General features: G+C 44.1%; 1 protein-coding gene across 1 annotated transcript in view; it reads left to right on the forward strand.

Moving 5' to 3' along the window:
- Positions 1 to 15692, forward strand: part of VAPB (VAMP associated protein B and C) — a 51730-nt gene that overhangs the window by 15894 nt on the left and 20144 nt on the right. The window contains exon 2 of the mRNA XM_035122520.2: positions 13339 to 13491. Within this exon, the coding sequence (XP_034978411.1) occupies positions 13339 to 13491 (153 nt within the window). The remainder of the gene's footprint in view (positions 1 to 13338; positions 13492 to 15692) is intronic.

A 15692-nucleotide genomic window follows, 5' to 3' on the forward strand; every position in this document is an offset into this window, starting at 1 on the left:
GCCAGAGGTAGTGTAAGGATTGTTTTTGAACCACTTCAGTTCACCAAATATCTCTGTGCAAGGGCATCCCCGGGTCTATGTGAATTAAGCATTTAATTTAATTAAGCGTAAATACAGTGGTACCTTGGTTCTCAAACTTAATCCGTTCCGGAAGTCCGTTCCAAAACCAAAGCATTCCAAAACCAAGGCGTGCTTTCTCATAGAAAGTAGGGCAAAATGGATTAATCCGTTCCAGACTTTTCAAAACAACACCTAAAACAGCAATTTAAGATGAATTTTGCTATCTAACCATTGATCCATAAAATGAAAGAGATAAACAATGTACTGCAGTCACACAATCAATCAATCAGTAGCTGAACGTTCCACACAGTCACGAAAACAAAAAAGCCGCAGAAACGCAAAAGAAATAGCCAAAACAGACAGACCTCAGTGTAACACTCAAAAGAGAAGTGTGGCACTCAAAACGGAGCGTGTTCGGCTTCTGAAAAAAGTTCGCAAACCAGAACACTTACTTCCAGGTTTGCAGTGTTTGGGTTCTAAGTTGTTTGAGAACCAAGGTTCCTCTATATATCCTGAGAAAATTGGCTTTCTCCAGCTTTGTGAAAGGAAGAAGCTAGTGCGTAATTCTTGTGATTACTTGTGGAGAGGCTTGAAAGTGTTCGGGGCAACAGGTAGAAGCATGCAGTGGCAGTGCCAAAGAATGCTCCAACTACCGCACAATTGCGCTCATTTCACACGCTAGCAAGGTTATGCTTAAAATTCTACAAGGCAGGCTTAGGCAGTATGTGGACCGAGAACTCCCAGAAGTGCAAGCTGGATTTCGAAGGGGCTGAGGAACCAGAGACCAAATTGCAAACATGCGCAATTATGGAGAAAGCTAGAGAGTTCCAGAAAAACGTCTACTTCTGCTTCATTGACTATGCAAAAGCCTTTGACTGTGTCGACCACAGCAAACTATGGCAAATTCTTAAAGAAATGGGAGTGCCTGATCACCTCATCTGTCTCCTGAGAAATCTCTATGTGGGACAAGAAGCTACAGTTAGAACTGGATATGGAACAACTGATTGGTTCGAAATTGGGAAAGGAGGACAACAAGGCTGTATATTGTCTCCCTGGTTATTTAACTTATATGCAGAATTCATCATGCAAAAGGCTGGACTGGATGAATGAATGCCAAGCCGGAATTAAGATTGCTGGAAGAAATATCAACAACCTCAGATATGCTGATGACACAACCTTGATGGCAGAAAGTGAGGAGGAATTAAAGAACTTTTTAATGAGGGTGAAAGAGGAGAGCGCAAAATATGGTCTGAAGCTCAACATCAAAAAAACCAAGATCATGGCCACTGGTCCCATCACCTCCTGGCAAATAGAAGGGGAAGAAATGGAGGCAGTGAGAGATTTTACTTTCTTGGGCCTCCTTGATCACTGCAGATGGTGACAGGAGTCACGAAATTAAAAGATGCCTGCTTCTTGGGGGGGAAAGCAATGGCAAACCTAGACAGCATCTTAAAAAGCAGAGACATCACCTTGCCAACAAAGGTCCATATAATTAAAGCTATGGTTTTCCCAGTAGTGATGTATGGAAGTGAGAGCTGGACCATAAAGAAGGCTGATCGCTGAAGAATTGATGCTTTTGAATTATGGTGCTGGAGGAGACTCTTGAGAGTCCCATGGACTGCAAGAAGATCAAACCTATCCATTCTTAAGGAAATCAGCCCTGAGTGCTCCCTGGAAGGACAGATCGTGAAGCTGAGGCTCCAATACTTTGGCCACCTCATGAGAAGAGAGGAATCGTTGGAAAAGACCCTGATGTTGGGAAAGATTGAGGGCACTAGGAGAAGGGGACGTCAGAGGACAAGATGGTTGGACAGTGTTCTCGAAGCTACGAACATGAGTTTGACCAAACTGCGGGAGGCAGTGCAAGACAGGAGTGCCTGGCGTTCTATGGTCCATGGGGTCACGAAGAGTCGGACACGACTAAACGACTAAACAACAACAACACACATTGTTTTATTATATTGTCTGTGCAGTTAGGAGTTTCCCCCCTGTTTTTTATTGTGGATTTTATTGATTATCTGTTGCATTTTTAGTATTTAGATACCTCAATATGGAAGACTCTCAGCAGATATTATTCATGGGCTGCTCTATAAATTTAACAAAATGACATAGCTTCAAGACCCCAAACTTTAACATACCAAGTTCTTTTCTGTGGCTTCTTGCCCCACAGCATTGCAAATACCTCCAAAGTTTGCTGCACAAACCTAAAACAAGAGAAACAAAAACTTTGTTTGCTTTTATGTATCAATTCTGAATCTGTATGACTCTTGAGAGGCCCATGGACTGCAAGAAGATCAAGCCTATCCATTCTGAAGGAAATCAGCCTTGAGTGCTCACTGGAAAGACAGATTGTGAAGCTGAGGCTCCAATACTTTGGCCACCTCATGAGAAGAGAAGACTCCCTGGAAAAGACCCTGATGTTGGGAAAGATTGAGGGCACTAGGAGAAGGGGACGACAGAGGATGAGATGGTTGGACAGTGTTCTCGAAGCCACCAACATGAGTCTGACCAAACTGCGGGAGGCAGTGGAGGACAGTGCCTGGCGTGCTCTGGTCAGTGGGGTCACGAAGAGTCGGATATGACTGAACTAAACAACAACAACAACATATTAACGGTGCTGCAAATAGCAGAAAATCTCAGTGACAATCCTGCTTGGTCCACTGCTGGGCAGCCATTTTCGGGGTTGCATATGTGGTTATGCTATGTTCACCCCCAATTCTCATGTCTCAGAGTGCCGTGATCTGGGCTGTTTGTGCCTCCCATGTCTCAAGCTGGCTGTCCATGCCTTAGCTCAGGGAACTATCTAATAAACGCTCCTGCATCAGTCGTAAAGTGTTAAGAATCCTCAAGTCCAAGTAGCAGTGCATAGTCTTCTTTTGCACTCTGAAAGTGTAGCTCATAGGGGCTTAATAAAATTATCTGAATGCCCGTCTGCAGTTTGCTCCTGTGAATGTTCGTAGATCATACAGTGGTACCTCGGTTTATGAACACAATTGGTTCCGGAAGTCTGTTCATAAACTGAAACGTTCATAAACTGAAGCGAACTTTCCCATTGAAAGTAAAGGAAAGTGGATTAATCCGTTCCGGATGGGTCCGCGGCGTTCATAAACTGAAAATTCATAAACCGAGGTGTTCATAAACCGAGGTTCCACTGTATTGAAGTCCTAGCTGGGATGGCTCCTTCCGTACAGCATGATACGCTTAATCTCGCGGGTCATGGGTTTGAGCCCCACGTTGGGCAAAAGATTCCTGCATGGATGAAGACAACTTTTCCTAGTTTCTGCCCAAGATGGTACCGTCCTACTTGGGTGGCTTGTTGCCATCTCAGCTTTGTACTGGGAATGGTCAATGAGCAGTTCAGAGAAGCCAGCAAACAGAAACCTCCTTTCTTCTGCTTTTCCTGCTTCTGCACAGGGCTGTCCTTTGAGTGCTTGTGCCAGATAAAAGTTGTAAGCACAACCAGAACTGTTAAAATCATTGTACTGAACAATGCGTTCCCCCCCCCCCCTTGTTTGGAGAGAACAGCACAATATATGCCTGCAACTGTCCTTCTGTTCTCTGCTTATTCTCTTACCCTGAGCCTTGAAGTTGTTTCCTAGGTTCTCCACTCGGGCTGGGTTGTCACAGGTACAAGTGTAAATCTTGCAAACTTAAGAGGAAAAGACTTGTTGGTTCCTATGAAAACAAGGAACATCAGATCATTTAAAGCACTGCTTTATAGCCAGGGGTACAGGTCTTGCTAGTTTGCTCTGTTGCATAGAGAAGATTTGGGGAATGGGTTTTGTCACTCCTCCACTCTTAATTCTTGGCACTCTTAATTCTTGGCCACGACAGTTCCCAGGGTTCTTTGGGGAAAGTCATCTATTTTAAACGTATGGTGTGCATGCAGACTGTGTGTCTCTGAAGCCTTTTGTGACCACACCCCTTAAAATAACTACAACTGGACAATGGGTTTAGATCCGTCCGAGTGGTGCAGGTGCTGTCTGTTTTGCCACGTTCTTCTGCACATGACATACTCCAATGATTGCCTCCATTGTTTTCCTTAAAAGTAGGTTTCTAGTGTCAAAAGGTTGATGTTCCTCCTTTATCAGAATGCGAGGAAAGGCTTGGAAGTTCCTCTAGGCGAGAGCTTTCCAAACTGTCACGACACATTAGTCGCCGTGTTGCATGAATGCTCCCCATGCTTCTCCCGGGGCTTGAAAGGGGTTAGTTTAACTTCCTGTCTGCTAGTAAAACTGAATTACTGTGTCACAAAATGATGATGAACTGAATTACAGCGTCGCAAAATGATGCACGTCTCAAAAAGTGTGTTGCCAACATGAAAAGTTTGGGAAGCTCTGCTCTAGGCCAATGTTTCCCAAACTTGAGTCTCCAGCTGCTTTTGGACTACAGTTTCCATCATCCATGACCCACTGGTCTCGCTAGCTAGGGATGATGGGAGTTGCAGTCCAACAGCAGTTGGAGACCCAAGTTTGGGAAACACTGGCCAGGTTAAAAGCCACTTGTACAACGTTGTACACACAGAAATTGGTGACAGGTGACGCAGCTTGCCACACTGATGAGTGCAAAGAGCTTCCATGAGATTGCATGCTAGAATGCCTCTCTTTTTATGGATGAGGAGCTGTTTTAGTAAAGCCAGCAGGACATACCCTCCATCCTACAACATGCTGCACAACTATGAAGTAGACAAAGGTAATGTTGGGCCCAGTGCTGCCTAATGGAGATGGAGCCTTACTTATCTGACAATAACTTTATAGCTAAGTGGTCCAGGGCACTTGATGTGTTTGAAAGATTTTACCACATCAGACTTGTAAGCACGAGTTTGCCTGGTTGCTGCTATTGAGTAGGAATCTGGTGACGGGTGAGGAAATCTTTTCTAAACAATATATTCCTTCACTCTCCAAAAATGCTCTCCCCAGGGAAGCCTGCCTCGCACCAACTCTTATACAGTGGTACCTCTACTTACGAATTTAATGCGTTCCAAACGCACATTTGTAAGTAGAAAAAATTTGTAAGCCGAATCCCATAGGAATGCATTGGGAGAAAAAAATCCTATCTAAAAATTCGTAAGTAGAAAAAAGCCTATCTAAACCGTATCCAAGATGGCGGACGGAGCTCCATTCGTAAGTAGAGATATTCGTAAGTAGAGGTACCACTGTATTGTACATTTACTTGTGATTAATGCTTAATAAATAATGTTGCAAAGGGCAGGGATTTGGTGGGTTTATGGCCATTCCTTCTTCAACCTGGTGCCCTCTGGGTGGGTGGCGCTGTGATCTAAACCACTGAGCCTCTCTTGGGCTTACTGATTGGAAGGTTGGTGGTTCGAATCCCTGCGACAGGGTGAGCTCCCGTTGCTCTGTCCCAGCTCCTGCCAACCTAACAGTTCAAAAGCACGCCAAAAAGTGCAAGTAGATAAATAGATACCGCTGCCGGGGGGGGGGCAGCATTTCTGTGCACTCTGGTTTCTGTCACGGTCCTCGGTAGCGGTTTAGTCAGGCTGGCCATATGACCCGGAAAAGCTGTCTGTGGACAAATGCCGGCTCCCTCGGCCTGAAATTGAGATGAGCGCTGCAACCCCATAGTCGCCTTTGACTGGACTTAACCGTCCAGGGGTCCTTTACCTTACCTTACCTTTACCTTACCTTTGTCTTCAACTCCCATCAGCACCTGGCAGCAAGACTGTACAGGCTGGAACTAATGGGAGTTGTAGTCCACAACGTCGGATGGGTACCAAGGTCAGAAAAGCTGCTCCACATTTTTTCGCAAGTCTGTGTTACATAGGAGGGTGGATGTCCCAGCCTGTTTATCTGGGCCTTGAGGTCTCACTTACACCTTAAACGCTGAGAGACTACACAATTCTGCTCCAACTCTTACACATACATACAGTTCATATCCTGTGAACAAGTAGGAGAGCCCAGTTATGGAATCCGAAACGTTAATCCTTTTTTAAAAAAAACATACAAACCCCAAACAGATGTTTGTTTGAAACCGAAACCTAAGCAAGGAAGACTTTTGAAGCTTGTGCATACTAGCTGTGTGGGTGGCTATTTTTGTCTGTGTTGCAGAGTTGTTAGAGTCCCACTCAGCTCTGTTGCAGGTCCAAAATGCACCCAACAATAACGTACCAGATAAATTATATTGGGAGCTTGCCATTTTGAGTTGCACATGACAAGTTTCCTAGGAGTGTTTGCTTCCGCCTTGGTGACAAGTGAGGCATCTCATCACCTTTGCGTTATCTCCCTAAAGTGGTGTTGCCAAATAACCAGTAGCCCCCTAAGGCAGAGATGGGCAGAAGACAAACGAGGATCTACTGGTAAATTTCTGAATGATTTACAGTAAATTCCCAGGCGGTTTTGATCCTCATATTTTTATATTCCAGAAATGGAAATAACTGAAATGCTTCTAAATAACATTACCGAAATCTGAAGTAGGGGCAGGACAGAGCGATTGGGAGAGGAAGTTTGGGTGAAAAGACGGTGAGCCCGGTTCTGGTACTAAAACCAAGTCTTGAGGCTGTGCTAAGGCAGGATATGTTCCTTACTTCTGTGTCTCCCATATTTTTTGCATCTGCCTTTGGTTGGTGGGTAGGGACGCGGGTGGCGCTGTGGTCTAAATCACTGAGCCTCTTGGGCTTGCCGATCAGAAGGTCGGCGGTACGAATCCCTGCAACGGGGTGAGCTCCCGTTGCTCAGTCCCAGCTCCTGCGAACCTAGCAGTTCGAAAGCACGCCCAAAAGTGCAAGTAGATAAATAGATACCACTCCGGCGGGAAGGTAAATGGTGTTTCTGTGCACTGCTCTGGTTTCGGTGTTCCGTTGCGCCAGAAGCAGCTAAGTTATGCTGGCCACATGATCCAGATAAACTGTCTGCGGACAAACGTCGGCTCCCTCGGCCTGTAAAGCGAGATGAGCGCTGCAACCCCAGAGTCGTCTGCGACTGGACTTAGCTGTCAGGGGTCCTTTACCTTTACCTTTACCTTGGTTGGTGGACCTGAGTTTTAATGCAAACAATGTAGATTCTCTTTTATGTCTGCCCACCCCTGCTCCGAGGAATTTTGAGCTTACAAAACTTGTTTTGTTTGTTCTTTGAGTATGTAGGAAAAGTCCATTGGAGTTTCCATTGTGTTCTTCCAAAGGAAAGTCTTAACTGGGGGAGAGGGCTGGGCTGGGTGGGAAGCTTTGCTACCAAGCAGAGGCTGTGCATCTAGCGGACTTACCGTAAATGGAACAGGATTAATCAATCCAGAGTAAATAAACTGCAGAACAATGCACAACATTTCAAGTTTGGCATTTTAATCATGTTCAGTTGTTTTTTTTAATGTTTTCCCTTCCCGGTTTGAATGTAGAAATTGTGGCTTACGTTTTTAATCATGGTTCTGTCCTGTGCAGTGTTTACTTGTGTTTAACTGGAAAGAACTCTCTTTGATGAATCACTGTCCTTTCTCTTTTTTTCCTTTTGCAAATAGCCTTTGCAATACAATTCCTGTGTTCTAAGTGAAAGTGGTTCGGCATTTCCCCATGTACAGTGGTGCTTCGCTTAACGAATGCCCTGCTTAACGAAATTTCCGCTTAACGAAAGGTTGTTTCTAGCGGAGGTTGCCTCACTAGACGAATGCGTTTTACGAAAAATTTGTCTAGCGAATTGCGGTTTCCCATAGGAATGCATTGAAATTCAATTAATGCGTTCCTATGGGCAAAAAAAAAAAAATCAGAAAAAATTCGATGCATTCCTATGGGATTCACTAGATGAATTTTTCGTTATAAGAAAAGACCTGTGGAACGAATTAAATTCGTCTAGCGAGGCACCACTGTACTCCTCTGGTGTAGCTCAACCTTTGCCAGCCTGATTCCCTTCAGTTGTTTTGGACTACAACTCCCATCAGCCTCAGTCAGCATGAATGTTGGTGAAGACTGGTGTAGCTGCATGGCTTGTAGAGTGGATGATGGGCCATATGTTCAAACAAAACCTGGTTCATGTACTATCTGGGATGGCAGACACCTAGCCTTCTCATTATGCAGCTTTTGTGTTCGAGAGCTGTGCGGCGAGCCACGATCCGATCCACATAAGACTTAGGTGGGTGTAGTCCAGTGTTTCTCAACCTTTTTTGGGCCACGGCACACTTGTTCCATGAAAAAAATCACGAGGCACACCACCATTAAAAAAGTTAAAAAATGTAACTCTGTGCCGCCCTACATTGACTATATACTTATGACTGTAAGAAACACTTGCCAATTGCTGTGTTGGTTGCAACCTTCTGTAATAAGGCCTCACAAGCCGCTGATTTCTCTGCCAGCACAATCCTTTGCTCAGCAAGTTTCAGATTGAGCTCATCCAGCCAGCTTCTTTAAGTTTGTCTAAAACCACCCTCCCGTGGTGGTGGCTGTTGAGAGCTGCGCTCGCCCCGCGTCGTGACCCGGCCGGCTTCCTTTCCGGCGGGTTAGTGGTGTTTATTGGCGGCCGCCAGGCACGTGACAATGCAAATCGCCCTTCTCGTCGCCGCACATCGCGGCACCAGCCAGCGTCTCGCGGCACACTAGTGTGCCGCGGAACAGCGGTTGAGAAACGCTGGTGTAGGATCTGCATGTTGCTCTGAAATACGCCTGGCAACTAGAATGTATGAAATTTTAAGTCAGTGGCAGATGATAAAGGCAGAGGCAGACTACCATTCTCCCTTTTTAAGCTTTTCATATTTCGAACGAACGTTTCTCAACAAAGGACTTGCAGACATTGTTATTTTGCATATCCTCCTGGCTTCCCATTTCACAACATTCTTAGGCTAAGATTATGCTGACGCCGGCTTAATTACATGCGTCTCCAGAGATGCAAGATGAAGGTGAAAAGTTGTCACACACAGCGTTAGAAATGCTGCTCTTAGCAAGATGATGTGTGTCCATAGTATCAGAATTGAAGAGTTGGAAGGGACGCTGGGGTTCATCTAGTCCAACCCCCTGCAATGCAGGAATCCTGCCCGCCGCTGGCTCGAACCACCAGGCTTCCTGTTAACAACCAGGCGCACTGACCCATTGCGCCACAGAGCCCTGCATAAACCTGAGTTGTGTTACCCCTCCCCACAGTCCCTGCTCATTTTCTCTAGTTTAAAAACCTTGGATGCAAAGCCTATGCTGGCTAGATTGATGACTAAATGGAAACTGACATGAGAGCTCTATTAACTGGTAGAAACGATAGCAAAAGGTTGCCTTTGTACATGCAGTCGCAGTTCTGCCATGCATATATACCCTCCCTGCAATACATTGCAGGAAATTACAAGGAAGGGCCAAACACTCTGTTGCAGGTGCAAAAAAACCTCCCATATATACATTCCTGGGATGCCTTTCTACAGTCTGTACCAGCCTTTCCCAGCCCAGTGATTTCGACTACAACTTCCATGAGCCTCAACAAGCAAGAAGGCATCAGTTCATGAAAGGCTGATCTTTAGCAAGACAATCCAACAGTGAGGCAGGTTGGATGGAATCCAAAATAGTTCTAAGTGAACATTTAACCAGCGCGGCGATTTCTACTTATCCACCTCTCCTTTCCCCTTGCATGGGATTCCCCCATACCCCCTGGAAAAGACTTGGGGAGGGTGCCAGCTGCGATGGGGGGGAGGGAGGCCTGTTGTGCAAGAGGAAATTCTTGTACAGTTGGGACACTGTACTTGAATACCACCCATTGGCTAGAATTACAGCAGAGGTATATAATGTGGTTTCTTATTTTTAATGTGTGTTGCATTAAGTACTGTCTGTCTATATTCATGTGTTAGCTTGCTCCTTTGTTTTAAAATACGGAAAGTGCCTCACTTAAAATACGAAAGCATTTAGCTACGAATTCTGTGCCTACCTCCTGTCGCTGGTGGTTTTAAAAAATGGCTTTAGTGCTGTTGTCAGTAGAGGTAATCCAGAGTAGCAGCTTTCAAGCTTGGCGGACATTGACTCAGCTGCCACAAAGACCCCCTCGTCCTTCCCCAAGCCCCCTTATAAGTGTGTGTGGATTTAAACAAGTGTGAGGGCCTCAACTCTCTGGGCTGTGTGGCTGACTTTGAACTTTTAAAATAGACATCATGTTCTTCTGCCATAGTTCCTTTAGCACATGTTTTACTTGAAAATATATGCAGTTCTGTAATGCCATTGCACAAAGTGGTTAGTTTAGATTGATGTGCCGCTGGTATATTAAGTACAAAATGAACTGTGGCAAACTTGTAAATTATGCAGTATTCTTTGTTCTTTTTGGAGGAATTGTTTGCCGGCTTTCGGGCTGCTAACTATTGTTGTAGTCTGTAAAATTTCTCAGAACAATATAATAGGGTGTGAATTTGTGAATACTATACTTTACATTTCTCCTTGTTAAAATTCATCTTGTTTTCTTTGGCCCAGTTGTCTAATCTGTTAAGGTCATTTTGAAGTGTGATCCTGTCCTCTGGGGTATTAGCCACCCCTCCCAATTTGGTGTCGTCTGCAAACTTGCTCAGGATGCCCTCAAGCCCATTATCCAAGTCATTGATAAAGATGTTGAATAAGACTGGGCCCAAGACAGAACCCTGTGTCATTATTAACTTTTAGTGCATTGTGTTCATTTTAGTTTCCCTTTCAGTTTGTTAAAGGTGCTGAGAGTTGTTAAGAGACCCTTGTTCCCTCTCATCATTTTCAGAGAGGTTTGACAACCAGTCTGTGTTCCCAAGGAACTCTGGGAATTGTAGGTCTGTGAGAGGAATCTGAGAACAACTCTCAGCACCCTTTTTATCAAGCTACAGTTCCCAGGATTCTTTGCAGTGGGTGAGCCATGGCTGTTTAAATTCCTCCTGCAAAACAAGTTTTCTAGAATTAGTCTGGGCCTTCAGATAAAGGATGCATAGAGCCACATTTTTTTCTCCTGGAGAAACTTAACATATTTTTGTTTGGACTTGGGTGTGTGTGTGTGTGTGTGTTTACCTATTTCTGTTTGGAAGGAAGGCTGCACTGTGCAATTTGATCTTTGTTGCTAGGTAAGAATTGATGGCATCCACACTGCAGACTGAAAACTGGCTTCCACTTATTGACCACGGTTTAGCGTGACACACAGATCGGTCCACTGTGTCCAATAACATCCGATTAAAAGTCCAGAGGATTATGATTTACGTTAAATACACACTTACAGCCATTATTTGTACCGTTCTCTTCTGGGTGGAACAGTTCTAATTTTGTTTATAATTGTATGTTATTGAAACCCACCTTGGGACCTTATGGTGAAGTCTGGATACTTTTTTTTATTAATACAATAAATTACTGCAAAGAAAATAGCATCGGTGGTGGTGAGCCCAGCAAGGCTTCATATACACTACTTAGTTGTTAAGACTAACCTGTCTCGCCTAGCGTGCTGTCAGTGCTGCAGATTAAAGAACACAAGACTTCGTCTTGCTGGGTGAGACTAAAAATAAGTCCACTTGGCCATATGTTTTTGGGAACCGCACAAACAAGTCAAGAAGGCAACAGCTCTCATCTAATCCCAGCATCTAGTCTTAAACCATATGAAACTAGCGACTGTTTCCACATATTGTGTTAATGAGCTCCATAAGTCAATTGACCCGATTCTTAAGCAAATAGCTTTCATAGGGTGCCTCCCCTAACTTCAAGTATTGCCAGGGGCGGGGGGAGAGAATACCAGCTGTTTCCATGCTGCTCATAATTTTATAAACCTCTGCCATGTGCCTCCTTGGAGCTTTTTAAAAGGAAAGGAAGAATGCTTCATTTTGTTTTCTTCCTAGGGAAGCTGTTAACCACTTGCAGAAAGCATATCTATCTGCGAGTATGCTTCTTCTTCTTCTTCTTAATATACCTTTTAGTGGCCAATCTTGATCAAAATTCTGCAATGGTAGGGAAAATAATGAGTTGTGGTTTTTTGAGTTTTTTTTTACAGTACATAAGATGAACTTGCAGTGGTCTGGTGTAAATTTTGTGCATCTTCTCATAAAGAAGAACAAAAATAAAATAAACACACCAAAACAGTTCTAGGCTAGAAGGGAACTCATAAAAATCTCAACTGCGGTCAGAAGTCATACCTGAAATTCTATCCTCTGGCAGCTTCCTTCAGCTATTGACCAGAGAAGTAATTAACTCCTGACCTTTCATATCTGCCCATAATAGCAACATCCCATTTAGAAACTTTGAGAATCTGCAAGCCGAGTTACAATATAGTTTACTAGGCGGCTATTTATAACTGGTGCTAACAAGGATTTGCATACCCTGCTATTTAAAGTTGGGAACCTCATATGTCTAAACACTGCTCTAGAATATATTTGCCGGAGCAATAGACAGATGGAATCAAGTGCTGCTTTTGCACAGTAGAGAGCAAGGGTTGTGAGCCAGGAAGTTATGGGGCCAGAGGTCAGCTTAGCTATTTTTTTCCTGGGGTGGCAGCTAGACACGCCCCTGTGCCCTGGCCTCATCCCCATTTTACAGTTTGGGAGGGGGTCAGCAACTGGGGGACCTGCAACAAAATGCTGTGCTGCAGAGTGTTTCGGTTCAGGTTCAAGTCACTCAATTCTACCCCCCCCCCCCCAACATCCCTGGTTTTCTCCAACCAGCATTTTATACCACACATTGCATGCTCAGTCCTTCCTAGTCTTTTTGGCCCTCCTCCCCTGCCTTAGGGTTTTCTTTCTTTCTTTTTTTAAAAAAATAGCTCTGCAAATGTTGGATCGTGCAGACCTTTGTGCTATTTTGGCAACATAAGTAGTGCCACACACAGTCCGAACCACAAAAATAGAAGGAATGATGCTTGGCTTGTCTCTTGTGTGTCTGTCATGGGGTCCCAGCACACTGGAGGCAGTGTTAGAAGCTCAGATATACGGTATACGCTAGGCGCCATATGGCTCCTTAAACCAGGGTTGCAGCCTCCAAAATGGAATGCCTAGTTGCCATTTTGGGGCCAGGCAGCTTGAAAGTCATATATTTTTTGTTTCCTGAAATTCATTCTGATTGTGCTGGTAAAATATAAGAAATAGAATTCCCCAAGGAAGTGTTGCTAGTGTGCGAAAACGGTCAAGATCCATAGACCTCCCAGGCCTGCACCTACAGATGGTGGAGATGTCAGGTGCCATCCTGGAGTCTGGGCACCTTCCCTTGGTCACAGGTAGGCGATATCCAGGTGCAAAACGTTCTTGGCACCTGGCTAATTTCGAACTCTGAGCTCAAGCCTCTCTTTGTGTCCTGGTAGGTGCACACATCTGTAGGAATAGAAAAGCCGAGGTACTTTCTGAACTGTTTGGGAAATGTTTTGACATGTCCTTTGTTCCATCCCGCAGGCCCATTCACAGACGTCGTCACCACGAATCTGAAACTTGGCAACCCTACAGACAGAAATGTGTGCTTCAAGGTGAAGACCACAGCACCACGCAGATACTGCGTAAGACCCAACAGTGGAATTATAGATGCAGGAACGTCAATTAATGTGTCTGGTAAGTTATTCTGACCTAAGAGCCCCAACATTGCGATGAGCATGGTGATCTCTTATTTTAAGAAGCCCATCCATTTCCCCAGGTGTGCTTGCTTTGCCCCCCCGGTATAGTAGGACGTCAAATAGAGAAAGGAAGAGATGTTAAGTAAAAGCTCGGTTTTTTATTAATTATGTCGTTTCATTTATGAAACGACTCATTAAGGAATAATGAAAAATGAACTTCACAAAGCAGGCAATCCATTTTTGGATCATGAATTTAAAAACGATTTAGAGCAAATCTGCTGAATTACAAATACTACACAAAACCAATAAGGAATTAAAAACTTAAATGAAAACAATGAGGTACAAAAAGATCATTAGTATAAAATAATTGTTCAGTCAGCAAATGAGGAGGACTCGGTAGTAAATGGTGAATACAGAAAGCTGTCTGACAGTCAGGCTTCTACACTGGTGCCTCGCTTAACGAATGCCCTGCTTAACGAAATTTCCGCTTAACGAAAGGATTTTTCGAGCGGAGGTTGCCTCGCTAGACGAATGCGTTTTACGAAAAATTCGTCTAGCGAATCGCGGTTTCCCATAGGAATGCATTGAAATTCAATTAATGCGTTCCTATGGGCAAAAAAAGTAAAAAAAAAAATCAGTGCATTCCTATGGGATTCTTCGCTATAAGAAAAGACCCGTGGAACGAATTAATTTCGTCTAGCGAGGCACCACTGTATCTGCTCATACTGTAAGCAGCTCTTCGGGGTTTTAGGAAGAGGTTTTTCATATCACTTCCTATGTGATCCTGTTAACTAGAGATACCAGGTTGAACCTGGAACCTTCAGCATGCAAAGTTTGTTCTGTTTCCCAGCTGTTCTTGTCTCATTCCCTTGTAGCGTGTTAACCTTCCTAGGAGAGGACGGAGCGTCCAAACTGTTTAAGAAAGGGTGCCAGGTTCTCAAGCGATGCCAAGCCGTAGTTTTAAAGGGCCAGGTTTCTGTGCGCTGCTCTGGTTCGCCAGAAGCGGCTTAGTCATGCTGGCCACCTGACCCGGAAGCTGTACGCCGGCTCCCTTGGCCAATAAAGCGAGATGAGCGTCGCAACCCCAGAGTCGTCAGTGACTGGACCTAACGGTCAGGGGTCCCTTTACCTTTAGGTGAACTTAGTAGTGACTTGAGTGGAAGATTAAACACATGCTTAAATTAATCTCCTTGATTTCAGGAGGATTTTAAAAGTGCCAGATTTGGGGCAGGTTTGTGCTTTTAGCTTAATATAGGCCCGTTCATCTCTTAACCATTATCAGTTTATTTCAAGAGCAGTTTTACTTGTAGAATAAAACAGGTATAGATATATATATGGCCTTTTAAGCATGCTAAGTCTGTAGACTTCAAATGCTCAATAGGGCAGATGGAAATACTAAATCAATTGGGTTAATGTCTGCCTTAATTAAACCATCAGCTCTATTGAAAATGTTCTCTTCAGCTACACTTTCATATGCATGAGAATTGCCACTAGTTCCTTGGTTCTCAAATATCTCATTGCAACTAGAGCCTTATTTTGCACTGCAAAAGGCTAGTTCTTGGTGCGCTTTACTGCAATTATTTCTTACGAACAAATGCACGCAGGGTCTTTCTCCTCAGCTGTGGGTATTACTCTGATTGGCTGCAAAAAAAGGTTATTTAATTTTTCTTCGATATTGTAAAACTCCTTTCTACCCAGTGCATAAAATAGGCAGCTTTTAAACCTGAGTTTTAAACTAGGTCTGTTTGTCTCCTGGGTAATGTACCTTTCAGCAAGCATTGTCTGTCAGACTGTGATGACCACCTTTAAGCCTTGTTGGCTGTTTCTCTATTGAAAGGGAAGGCTTCACCCGAATGCTTGTTTAAACCTGGCTGATAGCTGCATTGTGAATATCACTAACAAATACAACTGTTTTTGGCCAAAGGAGACTTAGATGGCATCTACAGAACTGTACTGGTGGGCATATTTATGGAATTTACTGAGCAATCCTATGCATGCTTATCCAGAAATAATAGGTGTTGTGTTTTGTGGACTTACTCCCAGGTAGAATTGCAACCTCAAAAGTATAAATGCCTTCTCGAAAGGTATGTGGGGAGGAGAGGTGACAAGATTGACCCCCAAGGGAGGGAGGTACCTGGTCAGGAGGATAGCAGATTTTTCTTACACCTGCAATCACTTTAACAGGCAGTCCCTCTTGAC

The sequence above is a fragment of the Zootoca vivipara genome, chromosome 7, assembly GCF_963506605.1.
Source record: "Zootoca vivipara chromosome 7, rZooViv1.1, whole genome shotgun sequence".
NCBI classification, from domain to species: domain Eukaryota; kingdom Metazoa; phylum Chordata; class Lepidosauria; order Squamata; family Lacertidae; genus Zootoca; species Zootoca vivipara.